Source organism: Podarcis vaucheri (genome assembly GCF_965113315.1).
Source record: "Podarcis vaucheri genome assembly, chromosome: 6".
Taxonomy (NCBI): domain Eukaryota; kingdom Metazoa; phylum Chordata; class Lepidosauria; order Squamata; family Lacertidae; genus Podarcis; species Podarcis vaucheri.
The window spans coordinates 35,932,391-35,945,517 of record NC_138764.1 but is presented as its reverse complement, the minus strand read 5'-3'; the positions used below and the strand labels follow the sequence as shown (position 1 = coordinate 35,945,517).

The following is a 13,127-nucleotide window of genomic DNA, read 5'->3' as shown; positions in this document are numbered from 1 at the left end:
TTTAAATTTTTTATAGCTGCTTTGTGACTGGCAACTTCAATCCATAGCGACCCTCCCCAACACTGCCAAAAACACCCCCCATCATCAATCGATCAAAGAAGCAAAACCAACAAAAACCAGTAACCTTAAATTTTGTTCTCAGTTGATTATTCTCAGCCTCCTTTCTCTCTATCTGGCATTGCAAGTGAGTCTGCACCAACTGTGTTGATTCGGAATGACGAGATGCTTTTAACACATTAGCCTAAAATAATAAAACAAAGCCCATAATAAATTATGATGTCTACATGGCAGCACCTATAATGAACTTTCGTATTCTATGGAAGGGGCAGGCAGACTTTAGACTTGCTAGATCTACTTCAATTTTTCCTTTGTTTTAGAACCCTGGGATCTACCAAGTGGAGACTGGTATTAAGACATCCAACAAGATTTGAAACAGCAAGTTGCCTCTGAGTACGTTATGAGTCTAAGAATTTGTTTTCAGCACCAGAACTGAATGGAGTCCTTTAACAGTCACCTCCTGGTTAACTTTATATTCATCCAGGCAGCCTAATTTAAATGGGAAAAGTCACTTTGTTGTTGCAGTTGTTATACAGTTGGGAAGCCTTGGTTGATTTACTCAGCGCTCGAAACTTCCATTGTTCTGGGCGCGTTTTGCGACAGGGAATTTCATAAACATGAGCAGTTTCTGAGCTCTGGGTGCAGTACTGTGCCTAAGATTTCAGATTAAAATGGCCACAGTTACTCGGAAGTAAATCCCAACCAAGTTCATTGGGGCTTTCTCCCAAGTAAAACATGCATGGATTGGGGACCTGAAAACTTTCTTTTCTTTTAACCCAACATGTTTTGTTTAGGTTTTAGTTGCCTTGTTGAATGTACTTTTAATGTATGATGTGTCTTTAATTCAAAATATGCTAGCCAGTTAATTATGATGGTTTAAGTAGCACATGTTAAAGCGTTATCTACTTCAGACGCTTACAGGGATGCTTAAAATCTAAACAAATTTTGGAGTGGGATCATTGAAGGACCCCTAAGTCTTAGGGTTGCGAACTGGACACTCAATGTGGGTGTCTCTGCCATCAGTTGTATAGGCCTTTAATGTGTTACTTCTGGTGCCAAAAAGATATATTTATATGAAGGAAATGGGGTATAGGGAGACTCCAGGGCTTGTCTGCAGAGCAGAAGGAAAGGAGGACCTTTTTCTGTCTCCCTATTTCCAGCCACTGCAGAAGGGACCCTCTTAAGAATATTAGGGGGGCGGGCAGGGGAAACATGGCTTTGTTTTTTGAAGTCTTCAGATGAGGTCTATACCAGGGGTCTGCAACCTGCGGCTCCGGAGCTGCATGTGGCTCTTCTACACCTTTGCCGCGGCTCCGGGGCGGATACTAGCGAGGGGAGGAGGCGCATTGTGCGCCCCGACACTCCCCACTGTGGTGGGCGCTGTACTGGCTGTGACGTCGCATGGGGGCGTTGCGTGCATTAGTCACACACCGTCCCAACGCCACCTTCCCGCCCGCTGTCAGATCGGAGGGCAGTGGCGCGCATGCTTTAAATGTCGCAATGGTTTTGCGGCTCCCAGGTTTTTTTTCCCCTTCGGAAACGGGTCCAAGTGGCTCTTTTTGTCTTAAAGGTTACAGACCCCTGGTCTATACCATGTGAAAAATGAACGTAAGATTTTAGCTGCCGTTCATTCATTTCCAGCTTTGTATTCTAGTTATAAATAAGCGCGCCTAGACATTCCATTGTTGCGCCCTTCCGAAAGAAAAGCAGCTAACTTTAATAGAAGAAATTAAAAACGCTATTAAAAAAACCCCAAGCAGATGATAAGAACAAGTACCTAGCAATATTAAAAAATAAAATAAAATGCTACATTTGCCTATCAATAAAATTTCAATACCCAAGGAGAGGAAATAATAATTCAATTACCGTATTTTTCGCTCTATAACACGCAGATTTTTTCTCCTAAAAAGGAAGGGGAAATGTCTGTGCGTGTTATGCAGCGAATGTGTGGTCCCTGGAGCCGAAAAATCGGGCAAAAATCAAACCGCGCTTCAGGGAGAAGGGAAACAAACCTGAAAAGAGGAAGTGGGTGCTTTCCTGCATTCTGCCTCAGGGTCTTACTGCCCACCCTCTCTGTTTTGTTGCTGTGTTTGCTGAAACGGAACAAAGAGCAGGGAAAGCCCCTCCCCTCCAGGCAAGAAGAGAGGAAAGCAGACTGTCGCTCCTTCCTCTCTGTGCTCCGGTGCTACTGAAAACATGCAGGTGGGAGAGAGAGACAGACAGAGAGAGAGAGAGAGAGAGAGAGAGAGAGAGAGAGAGAGAGCGCTGGCTGGCTTGGGTGGGTGCGTGGGGAAAACTTTTGCCTTCCTTTCCTCCCTCCCGTTATACCCCACTCCTGCATTCTTAGCCCTTCTGTGTTTTTCCTTCCCTCCCCACTTAAAATGTGGTTAAAAAGCATGGATCCACATGGATCCTCAGGATTTTTGCACTGGGTCACCCCAAATTCACCATCAGAGCACATAGCATGTCCATGGCTACAGCCTGCCCCCCCAAAATCATGCACCCACTGTTGCCTGGGGCTGCAATGGTGCAAAAATGTGGTTAAAAAGCATGGATCCACATGGATCTTTGCATTGGGTCACCCCCAAATTCACCACCAGAGAACATAGCATGTCCATGGCTACAGCCTGCCCCCCCCAAATCACGCACCCACTGTTGTCTGGGGCTGCAATGGTGCAAAAACGTGGTTACATAGCATGGATCCACATGGATCTTTGCATTGGGTCACCCCCCCAAATTCACCATCAGAGCACATAACATGTCCATGGCTACAGCCTGCCCCCCAAAAATCATGCACCCACTGTTGCCTGGGGCTGCAATGGTGCAAAAATGTGGTTAAAAAGCATGGATCCACATGGATCCTCAGGATCTTTGCATTGGGTCAGCCCAAATTCACCATCAGATCACATGTCTGTGGCCACAGCATGAAGCACAAAATTGATACATCCACTGTTTCATTCAGAATGTTTTTTCCCTTGTTTTCCTCCTCTAAAAATGATGTGCGTGTTATGGTCAGGTGCGTGTTATAGAGCGAAAAATACGGTAATACATTCCACAAATTCAACACAATCCTATTGCACATACATTTCAAATAAAAGGTAAGGGGATAACAAAACACATATTTTAGTAAAAGATATATACTTAGGCTGCAATCCTAAACACATTACATACCGGGGAATAAGATCCACTTAATACCGTGGGACTTACTGTATATACTCGAGTATAAGCCGACTTTTTCAGCAGATTTTTTATGCTGAAAAAGCTCCCCTCGGCTTATACTCGAGTGAGGTGGGCGGCAGCGGAGGAATGAGCAGCCCGAAAGCAGCCCTTTTGGGCTGCTTGTTCTTCCTCCACCGCTGCCGCCACCACCAGGTTTGTGGTGTGGTGAACCGGCTTATACTCGAGGCAATACGTTTCCCCAGTTTTCTGTGCTAAAATTAGGTGCCTCGGCTTATATTCGGCTCGGCTGATACTCAAGTATATAGGTACTTCTGAGTAGACACGTCTGAGACTGCACAGCTACACTCTCATTCTGGAAGTTAACGTACTGAAATATTGGGACGCACCAAAATCTAGCTTAGAACTAGCAGGAACCACAAGAGATTGGTGAAGTTGTCAAATCATGTAATTTGGTAAACATAAACTTATGGCAGGTGAAGTAAAAGAGCTGTACAAAGGGAAATGCTAACTTACTTTCTCATGCTGAAGCTGAGTAGAAAGCTCTAAAATATACCTTTCTTTTCGAAGCACTTCATGCTTGAGTTCCTTCAAGGGGGAAAAAAAACCCAGATTATTATTATTATTATTTGCATGCTAAAGAGCAAGAATTTGTAACTCAAGTGGGAGGTAGAGAACAAGGATCGAAAGTATACTGGCTTTCATGTCAGAGGGCTCATTTAGATATCAGCAGGCCCAAAAATAGTCCAAACACTGTGTGAACTTTTCCCAGAAGCTCCGAGAATGACATCTCGGTAGTCAAGATAACCTTACAATTAATAGGTAGATGTTAAAACCATGAGCTCATATATGTTTATATCCACTTGCTTTGATAGAAACTAATTGGTTTGCCTTGATGTTATCACTATCTGGCGGCTTGGGAGTGTTGGGCTCTGGGTCCAGAAAAGGGGAACTATCTGTAAGATTTGGGTATCTGCCACCTATCTAGTTAGGTGAAGTGATGGGAAATCCCACCCAAAGTGGTGTATGCTGCTTTGTCTATAAATAAGGTGTGGACATTTCCTTGGGAGAGGACAAGCCATCTCCTTGCTGCAGTGTCCATCCTGTGTCTGCCACTAATAATAATAATAACAATAGCAATACAACGGACAACATGCACCATGGCTCCCTCATCCTATGTGCAACTGCTTAAAATGCCTAAAACAGGCTGTGGTGCTGCCTTCACAAAATGAAATGAGGACACCCCAAAGAACAGAACTTACTACAGCTTCAGTTTCGCTTTCAGTCAACTTCCGTATCAAATCTTCAATCTGTGTACTGATAATCTAAAAATAAGAAAAATGAAACAAAACGGATTCAGTGTCACTTAATATTGAATACAACATATTGCGTTTAACATACTTCCTACGACATAAAACTCCCAACATTCCAAGTGACCATACCCTCTATTTACAGTTAAGGACTAAGAAAATAAAAACTACAAGCGCAGATAAGAAAGTTCCTTTGTGAATTAAAATCTGACACGTTTAGAGGTCTTTTTTTTTAAGCTCAACAAGTCTATTATATTAATTGAGCTTTTAAAAAAAAAAAGGAGAGAGAAGTGATATTCTACTTATTTTTTCTTATCCAAGTAATAGTTTAAAGGAGTATTCTATTCACTGGGCAATATCCAATGATAAGATAATAAAAATTAAAACTATTAGTTTCCCTTGTTCAAAAGACCTGTGTTTGTGTACGTGTGAGACCTGCCTGCTCTCTCCCAACCTACAGCCCTCCACATATAGGAATAACAGATATCTTTTTCTAAAAAGTTATCAGATACTAAATTTCCTGCCAAGAGAATGGACAGGTGGATATCAACTCAGCCCTGTTTCAGTTCAGGAACAACTTCGTTGCTGCACTGAAGGTTTAATTCTTATAAGAAAATGTTTGTCTAGGTTGTGTTCCAGCCCAGGCAAAGTTGATAATGGGGTCCCCATGGCATCGTGCAGGATTCAAGTGTTAGCATAAGCCAAAGCATTTTAAGTACAATACGCAGTTATGTGAAGAAAGTGCTTGCATATTGACATTCTTCATGAGCACACTGCTTGCCAACCGGGAGCTTACAGGCTGCTGTGTTAAGTGGTAAGCCCTTTTCCTCAGGTGCAGATCAACTGGCAAGGAAGACCAACTCAAACTCGATGCTGTTATGTAGGCAACTGCAGCGCTGGTCTGTAAACAGATCTGCTGCAAACCCAGGGAATCTTTTGGTGGCAGCAGGATGGATATAGTTTGCCCCTGTGCACGAGGGGAATGGATTCTTGGCCAGCTGACAAATCCGTCTGGGAGAAAGAGCTACAGCTCTGCTGCACAAAGCAAGAGACTTAGAAACCTTGTTCATCAAAAGCCATTTCTGGGCTAGACACAAACAAAGAGCAGCACAGAAACTTATCAGGATGGGCCAACAAGCTCAAGAGCTTGCCCCTCCTTGTCTCAGGACACTGCTTGATATATTATCATCTTATTTTATTTTTCTGTGAATTCGCCTCCTTCTTTGAAAATTCTACTTCAAACAATGAAAAAAAATACTTAAAACTTGTTGTTGAGAAATACTATACTTGGTTGTGGTTTCTGCGCACGCTCTCTTACTTCTTTTTCCTTGCTTGATCTAAGTAGCTGCTGTAACAGTCCCTTCATATTTTTGAGAGCCCCTAGCTCCATTACCAGTAAATCCTCTTGCATCGAAATCTTTATCATATCTGCTGCAGAAACGTAACAAGCCTGACAAAAATATTAAATCGCAGTTAAGTTGTTTTGTAAAAAAAGAAAACCCTCTTTTTGCGCAAACCAGTGTGACACTGTTCAGGTAGCCACCTTAAAACCAAACCGTTTTGATAAAACAAACCTTTTACATCATTTGAACACAAGGAATGATCACAAATACAAAACGAAAGGAAACAATTTTGCTATGATGCCTGTCACAAATACAGTGGTACCTTGGGTTAAGAACTTAATTCGTTCCGGAGGTCCGTTCTTAACCTGAAACTGTTCTTAACCTGAAGCACCACTTTAGCTAATGGGGCCTCCTGCTGCTGCCGTGCTGCTGTTGCGCGATTTCTGTTCTCATCTTGAAGCAAAGTTCTTAACCTGAGGTACTATTTCTGCGTTAGCAGACTCTGTGACCTGAAGCGTCCGTAACCTGAAGCATCTGTAACCCAAGGTACCACTGTAACTAGCTTTTCTCCAAACCAAAGCAGCACTACTGGTTCTGGAGCAGAGATGATAGCAAAGCTGGGACACCTCAGGCCAGAGGTCCAAATGCAGCTCTCCAGGCCTATCAACCTGGCCCCCAAAACTCTCCCTCACTGGCCATGCTTGCATCTCAAGTGTTTTGTCTGAATGGAATGTGTCCTTGCACTCAGATGATGCCTGGCTGGCTGAATGGAGGATAGAGGGTGTCTGTGAAGCTGTGTGAGCGTTCATATGAACTAGTCCACAAAGGTAAAATTTAATTTTGTTGCTTTACCTGATTTTACCCTCTGGCCTCATCCACCACTAGGCACATGGCCCAAGGAAGGTTGCTTAGATAAGAACGCAGCTGAAAAATATTCCCCAGCCCTTGGACTAGAGCCACAGGTTGAATTGCAGCTAGACACAAAACACATCATTTCAATATACCCTATTCAAAATTTCCAGAAGGGTAGCTGCGTTAGTCTTTTGCAGCAAAGAGTCTTGCAGCACCTTAAAGACTAACAAATTTATTACGGCGTATCATCTACAAAAACTTGTGCCATCAGCATTATGGAGCATCATATGAAGTCCACAAAAGCTTCTGCCACAATATATTTGTTAGTCTTTAAAGTACTACAGAGCTTGTTGTTGTTCCTTCTTCAAACTGTATGCATAATGGAAGTCAATGTTTTTGTGTTTCAGCAGCAAACAGCATAAGCTTGGATATAGCAAAGTCATAGCATGAGAGAAAGATGCTTCCATTCATGCAAAAGAAGGGCACATATTTTCTGCCAGTTGCCAACCCAGCGGCAGCTCTCTGCTGAACCGAGCACAGTGCGCTTCAGGAAAATCCAGTATCAAGAACAGATATCTGTTGTTCTTAGGCCATACTGCAACCAAGTGTCATTCAGTAATTGTCAATGCTAACTTACCTTTGAAATTCTAGTTAGAGTTTCTTTAAAAGACGGCAGGAACATTTCTGCTGAACCAATTGCCAACTCGGCTTCGTGGAGCTTTTTCTGAAAAGCGACTTCATCCTGAATGGTGTCTTCCCACAACCTATAAACAAAAGACTAATATTTATTAGGAAAAACTGTGCCTGTGTTACTTATCCTTTTGGAGACTTCTACAATGGTTCTTTCGTTTTGTGAATCGTGAGGACTTAGTACATCATTTCACCTAATGCTTTTTCACACGTAGGGCATTTACTTTGCTTAGTGTAAACACGTATTATGTGCATCCATCTATGCAATATGAAGCCATGGAAAGTTAGGGGCTGGCCAGAACGTGTGCACACTGCAAAACATATATGCAAATTATGGTTTGTTTTACAATAATAAGTTTTGAGACTCAAACAGAATTTTAGTTCCTTAAGGGGGAAAAAACCCCTTCATGGATCACTGCCTTGCCGTGGCGAAGGGGCTTGAATAACTCAGAGAAGCTATGAGCTATGCTGTGCAGGGCCACCCAAGATGGACAGGTCATAGTGGAGAGTTTTGACCAAACGTGATCCACCTGGAGCAGGAACCGGCAAGCCACTCCAGTATCCCTGCCAAGAAAACTCCATGGACAAAGACAAAAGGCATATAAAAGTTATGACGCTGGAAGATGAGCCCCTCAGGTCGGAAGGCATCCAACATGCTACTGAGGAAGAGCAGAGGACAAGTACAAGTAGATTCAGAGCTGATGAAGCGGCTGGGCCAAAGCCGAAAGGACGCTCAGTTGCGGATATGACTGGAAGCAAAAGGAAAGTCCAATGTTGTAAAGAAAAATATTGCATAGGAACCTGGAATGTAAGAACCATGAACCTTGGAAAGTTGGATGTGGTCAAAAATGAGATGGCAAGAATAAATATTGACATCCTGGGCATCAGTGAACTAAAATGGACGGGAATGGGCGAATTCAGTTCGGATGACCATCATATCTACTACTGTGGGCAAGAATCCCGTAAAAGAAATGGAGTGGCCCTCATAGTCAACAAAAGAGTGGGAAAAGCTGTAATGGGATGCAATCTCAAAAATGATAGAATGATCTCGATATGAATCCAAGGCAGACCTTTTAACATCACAGATTGCTGCAATCCAAGTTTATGCAGCAACCACTGGTGCTGAAGAAACTGAAATTGACCAATTCTATGAAGACTTACAACACCTTATAGAATTGACACCAAAGAAGGATGTTCTTCTCATTATAGGGGATTGGAAGGTCCGTAGAGTTAAAGCCATGGTTTTCCCAGTAGTGATGTATGGAAGTGAGAGCTGGACCATAAAGAAGGCTGATCGCCGAAGAATTGATGCTTTTGAATTATGGTGCTGGAGGAGACTCTTGAGAGTCCCATGGACTGCAAGAAGATCAAACCTATCCATTCTTAAGGAAATCAGCCCTGAGTGCTCACTGGAAGGGCAGATCCTGAAGCTGAGGCTCCAATACTTTGGCCACCTCATGAGAAGAGAAGACTCCCTGGAAAAGACCCTGATGTTGGGAAAGACTGAGGGCACAAGGAGAAGGGGGCGACAGAGGGCGAGATGATTGTACTGTGTCCTCGAAGCTACGAACATGAGTCTGACCAAACTGCGGGATGCAGTGGAAGACAGAAGTGCCTGGCGTGCTCTGGTCCATGGGGTCACGAAGAGTCGGACACGACTAAATGACTAAACAACAACAACAAGGGGAAAAAACTGGTGAGTATTAAATAAAACTTTTGTGTGCTTTAAAAAAAACAATTTTTTAAAAATGTAGGAGCGTGTAGGAACAGCACACGTGTTAAACCCATGTTTCAGATAGCTCTAGTTTGGAAGTAATTGGCATTGCATGGCACTCCCCTAAATGAATAGCTTTAGGAAAATGTTCTAAAGGGTAAAATATCTGAGCTGCAGAACATGCACCACTCAACTTACAAGCATACCTTTCTGTTTCACTTTCGCTCTGCGTTTCTTCCAAGGAACTCTCCTCAGATTCCCCTGTAAGGCAAGGCAAGGCTTCCTTCATCCTGGTCCTGTGTTTATCCACAAGTCGGCCGTATGAACCCCAGTTCTCCTTCAGGCATTCTTGTTCTGGAAGCTTATAAAATAATGTTTTGGCTTCACTGCTTATTCTCTCTCACTTTCACACACACACACACACACACACACACACACACACAGCCACCAAGTCATCTGCATCAAAATGCATGCAATCAGGATAGCAAACTTGCACTTCAGAGATTCTAACAGTTATGTCTCCTACTACCAACACAATGCAAATCCACGTTTCAGCTAGTTACATCCATTGTATTGTCCTCTTAAAATGTCATGCAGTAGAACAAGACTGGCCAGGGTGTGCAGGGGTGTGTGGAAGACCAAAATCCAAGGGTTGCACACAATTCCAGTTTGTAATAACGCCTGGAAATTTCAGAATACCTTCAAGGCCTTCAGCACAGATGCCTCTGCTAGATCACTCCTCATTTAAACATGAAGGCAAATATAATCAACTAATAGATCTTGAAACAATTCATTTCTATGGAATTAAGAGATCTGTTTGTAAAAAGTAAAGCAATTTTAAAGGAGGACCTGGTGGCAAAGACGAAAGGCATAAAATGGTCCTGGCTACATCAACTATGGGAGGCGGGTGGTGCTGTGGTCTAAACCACAGAGCCTAGGGCTTGCCGATCAGAAGGTTGGTGGTTCGAATCCCCACAACGGGGTCAGCTCCCGTTGCTTGGTCCCTGTTCCTGCCAACCTAGCAGCTTGAAAGCACGTCAAAGTGCAAGTAGATCAATAGGTACCGGGAAGGTAAACGGCATTTCCGTGTGCTGCTCTAGTTTGCCAGAAGTGGCTTAGTCATGCTGGCCACATGACCCGGAAGCTGTCTGCAGACAAATGCTGGCTCCCTCGGCCTATAGAGCGAGATGAGTGCCGCAGCCCCAGTTGTCCACGACTGGACTTAATGGTCAGGGGTCCCTTTACCTTTACTTTTGTAAAGTATCTGGAACAAAGCAGGGAGGATTTGAGACTCTTGGCACCTTTGGAATCAGTAACAGACCTAGCCATGACACAAAAGGGGCACTCTCATATGGTATGGTATTAGACAGCTTCGCAGGAAACGCAGAGGATATTCGAATGAGATGGCAAACCCGACATAGGAATTTCAGTAAGCGAAAAAGCATGGGAATCAATACGACAAAATCCATCTTGAAAAGCAATTTTGGCTCGCCTCCAGGAAGTTTCCCTTAAAATTATATTTCGGTGGCATTGTACCCTGACACACCTTGCAAAGATAAATCCTTTAAGCTCACCATTATGTTGGGAAATGCTGTGGAGAACCAGGTCCTATTTTCATGTTTGGTGGGAGTGTACCATGGTCCATGCCTTTGGGGGATTTTTTTTTAAATCTGACCTCCAAAATCACTAACCAATCTATCCCTCCTAATTCGGCACTTGTCCTATTATCGTTAGATCTGACCCCAAATCTAAAAAATTAATTTCCTTCCTGTTCATAGCAGCTAGACTAGTTATTGCCCAATGATGGAAGGAAACTTCTCAAATGCCAATAGAGGCTTGGGTTAATAACATCTGGAGCTTCTTGAGTATTGCTCTATTATAACGCCTCACATACCATCAACGACTAATCAAAGGCAACTCCAAAAAATATACCTTTGACATGATCTGGTCTCCCTTTTTTCTCTTTTATTGAAGAATAAAATGCAGGCTATTTTAATGCCCCCACCATCATCAAAGAGGTGTCTATGGAGGGGATATAGTGATTGAAAATTTATTGTAACCGTATTGTAACATTTGAATAAATGTTTCATTTTTGTTTATCTATTTTAAAAAGAATACCTTCAAGTAGTAATTTTACTAGTAGTTTAATTTCAAACATCTAAACTGCCAGCTTCTTAAAAAATTACAGGCATCCTAGTTTAGAAGCCCTAGTGTTATATGCAAGTGCAACCTCATTTTCATGGTGTTCAGCCACTGCAACCTTTGACACACCCAGCCTGAGAACATGTTTATTACTGGTGAAGCAACACCTTGAATGGCACCAGTACCATTTATCTGCAAGGAACCTTTCCAACACCACTCCACCTGACAAAGGGGACCCTGAGCATCTCCCAGTAAAAATCAAAATAAAAAATCAATGCACTGCAAAGGATGCTGAGAAATGTTTCTGGGTACATGCACTTTAGCCAGGACACACTTCAGACCTCCTGGCCAGTTGCCTTTTGTGAACTGAGCGTGGTTTTGTTTTAGATATTATAATCAGCTATACAGTGCTTTGCAATTATATTCCTGGGGGCAGTTTGCAAAAGGAATTCATCCCACGAAGTGCTTATCTCACCCTACCACATTGGGGGGGGGGGGATTAGCTGTGACGGCCACCTATCTTCCAGGGAAGTATGGCTTCTGTTATTAATGTTGTTGTTCCCAAGTAACTCCGAAGGCTACAGTGGTTTTTTTTTTGGGGGGGGGGATTTTGGCAGGTGGGGGTGGAATGTGAAGTGGGAGGGGGAACTAAAATGAGCAGAGAATGACAGTTGGGTTGAACATTCTGCCAGCTAAAAGGGAGTGGAAAGAGTGGAGGATAGAGGAATCTGTCTCTGCAGGAAATGGTTTTTAGGGAGATTATTAGTTATAATTTCACTCATCCTAGCCTTCACATAACTGTGTATTTGTTTTCAAGGCTCCCCAGATTAACTTCCTGGCTTGGCTTGGTTCTCATGAATAGTATCTTAATAAGCTGGGATACAAATGAGATTTGTGCACCACCCACAACTTTTGTGCTGGTGAAAGTGGGGAAACAAACTGGGTTTACCACAGTTGCACATTAAATCCAAATGAGGAAGCTATGGTTGATGGTCTCCAAACAAAGCGGGACATGGAACTATGGTTTAAAGCGGGTTTCTAAATCGTGACTTGTTTGGATACCGTTAACTATAGTTCCATGAACGTATATAGGTTTTTAGGTTTAGGTGATTTAACATTTAGCTGAATAACGTTAGCTCTGCTAATGAGCCAGTCACTTCAAAAAAATATATCAAGATTTGTATTAATACTATTTGTATTTCCTGCACCTCTTACATGATTATCTGAGCTGTCCACTTCTTCACTTAGAGAACTCAAATACTTTCCAAGTTGGCTGGACGTTTCTGTCTCAAGATGATCTTTCTTAAAACTCAAATCACAGGACTGAATAACTGAACAAAGTTTTTCTGCTTCCCCAGAAGTTAGGTATGGCACAAGTCTTGTTTCCTAAAAACACCATCCAGATAACATTAAGTAAATGCTGCTGCTGGACAAAGAAATCTGCCTGCAGGTTAGCTTCAGAAACAGAACACAGCTGCTTATATCAGGGACAGGGAACCAGCAGCCTTCCAAGTGTTTGTTGGACTCCAGATCCCATCAGCCCCAGGCAGCAAAGCCAATAGTCAAGGATTATGGGGGTTGTGGTCCAACATAAGACCCGCCCCCCATCCCTGACTTACATTATCAAAACAAGAATTTTTAAATGCAATAAATTACTTAAAATAGACACCATGGGGAATGTATCAGAGTTTAATCGCATCAGCAAATTTTAAGGAATACTGAACAGCATCTAAACAACAGTGAAATCAGTTTCTGAGTTTGCTATTTTGTTTTTTTATTTTTAGAGCAATATGGTACAATGAATTCCTTCTGGAACAGAGTTTCAAAAACTGTTTGCAATGT

The 13,127-nt window shown here is 42.7% G+C and overlaps 1 protein-coding gene across 5 annotated transcripts in view; it reads right to left on the bottom strand.

The window, feature by feature from the left end:
* Positions 1 to 13,127, bottom strand: part of ODF2L (outer dense fiber of sperm tails 2 like) — a 45,285-nt gene that overhangs the window by 18,857 nt on the left and 13,301 nt on the right. For 2 of the 5 annotated variants that reach the window (XM_082227853.1, XM_082227855.1), the window contains exons 3-9: positions 12,501 to 12,671; positions 9,350 to 9,504; positions 7,377 to 7,503; positions 5,863 to 5,994; positions 4,497 to 4,559; positions 3,751 to 3,822; positions 125 to 241 (exon numbers count right to left, since the gene is read on the bottom strand). In XM_082227853.1, the coding sequence (XP_082083979.1) occupies positions 125 to 241; positions 3,751 to 3,822; positions 4,497 to 4,559; positions 5,863 to 5,994; positions 7,377 to 7,503; positions 9,350 to 9,504; positions 12,501 to 12,671 (837 nt within the window). The remainder of the gene's footprint in view (positions 1 to 124; positions 242 to 3,750; positions 3,823 to 4,496; positions 4,560 to 5,862; positions 5,995 to 7,376; positions 7,504 to 9,349; positions 9,505 to 12,500; positions 12,672 to 13,127) is intronic. The other 3 variants (XM_082227857.1, XM_082227856.1, XM_082227854.1) reach the window with 2 other exon arrangements.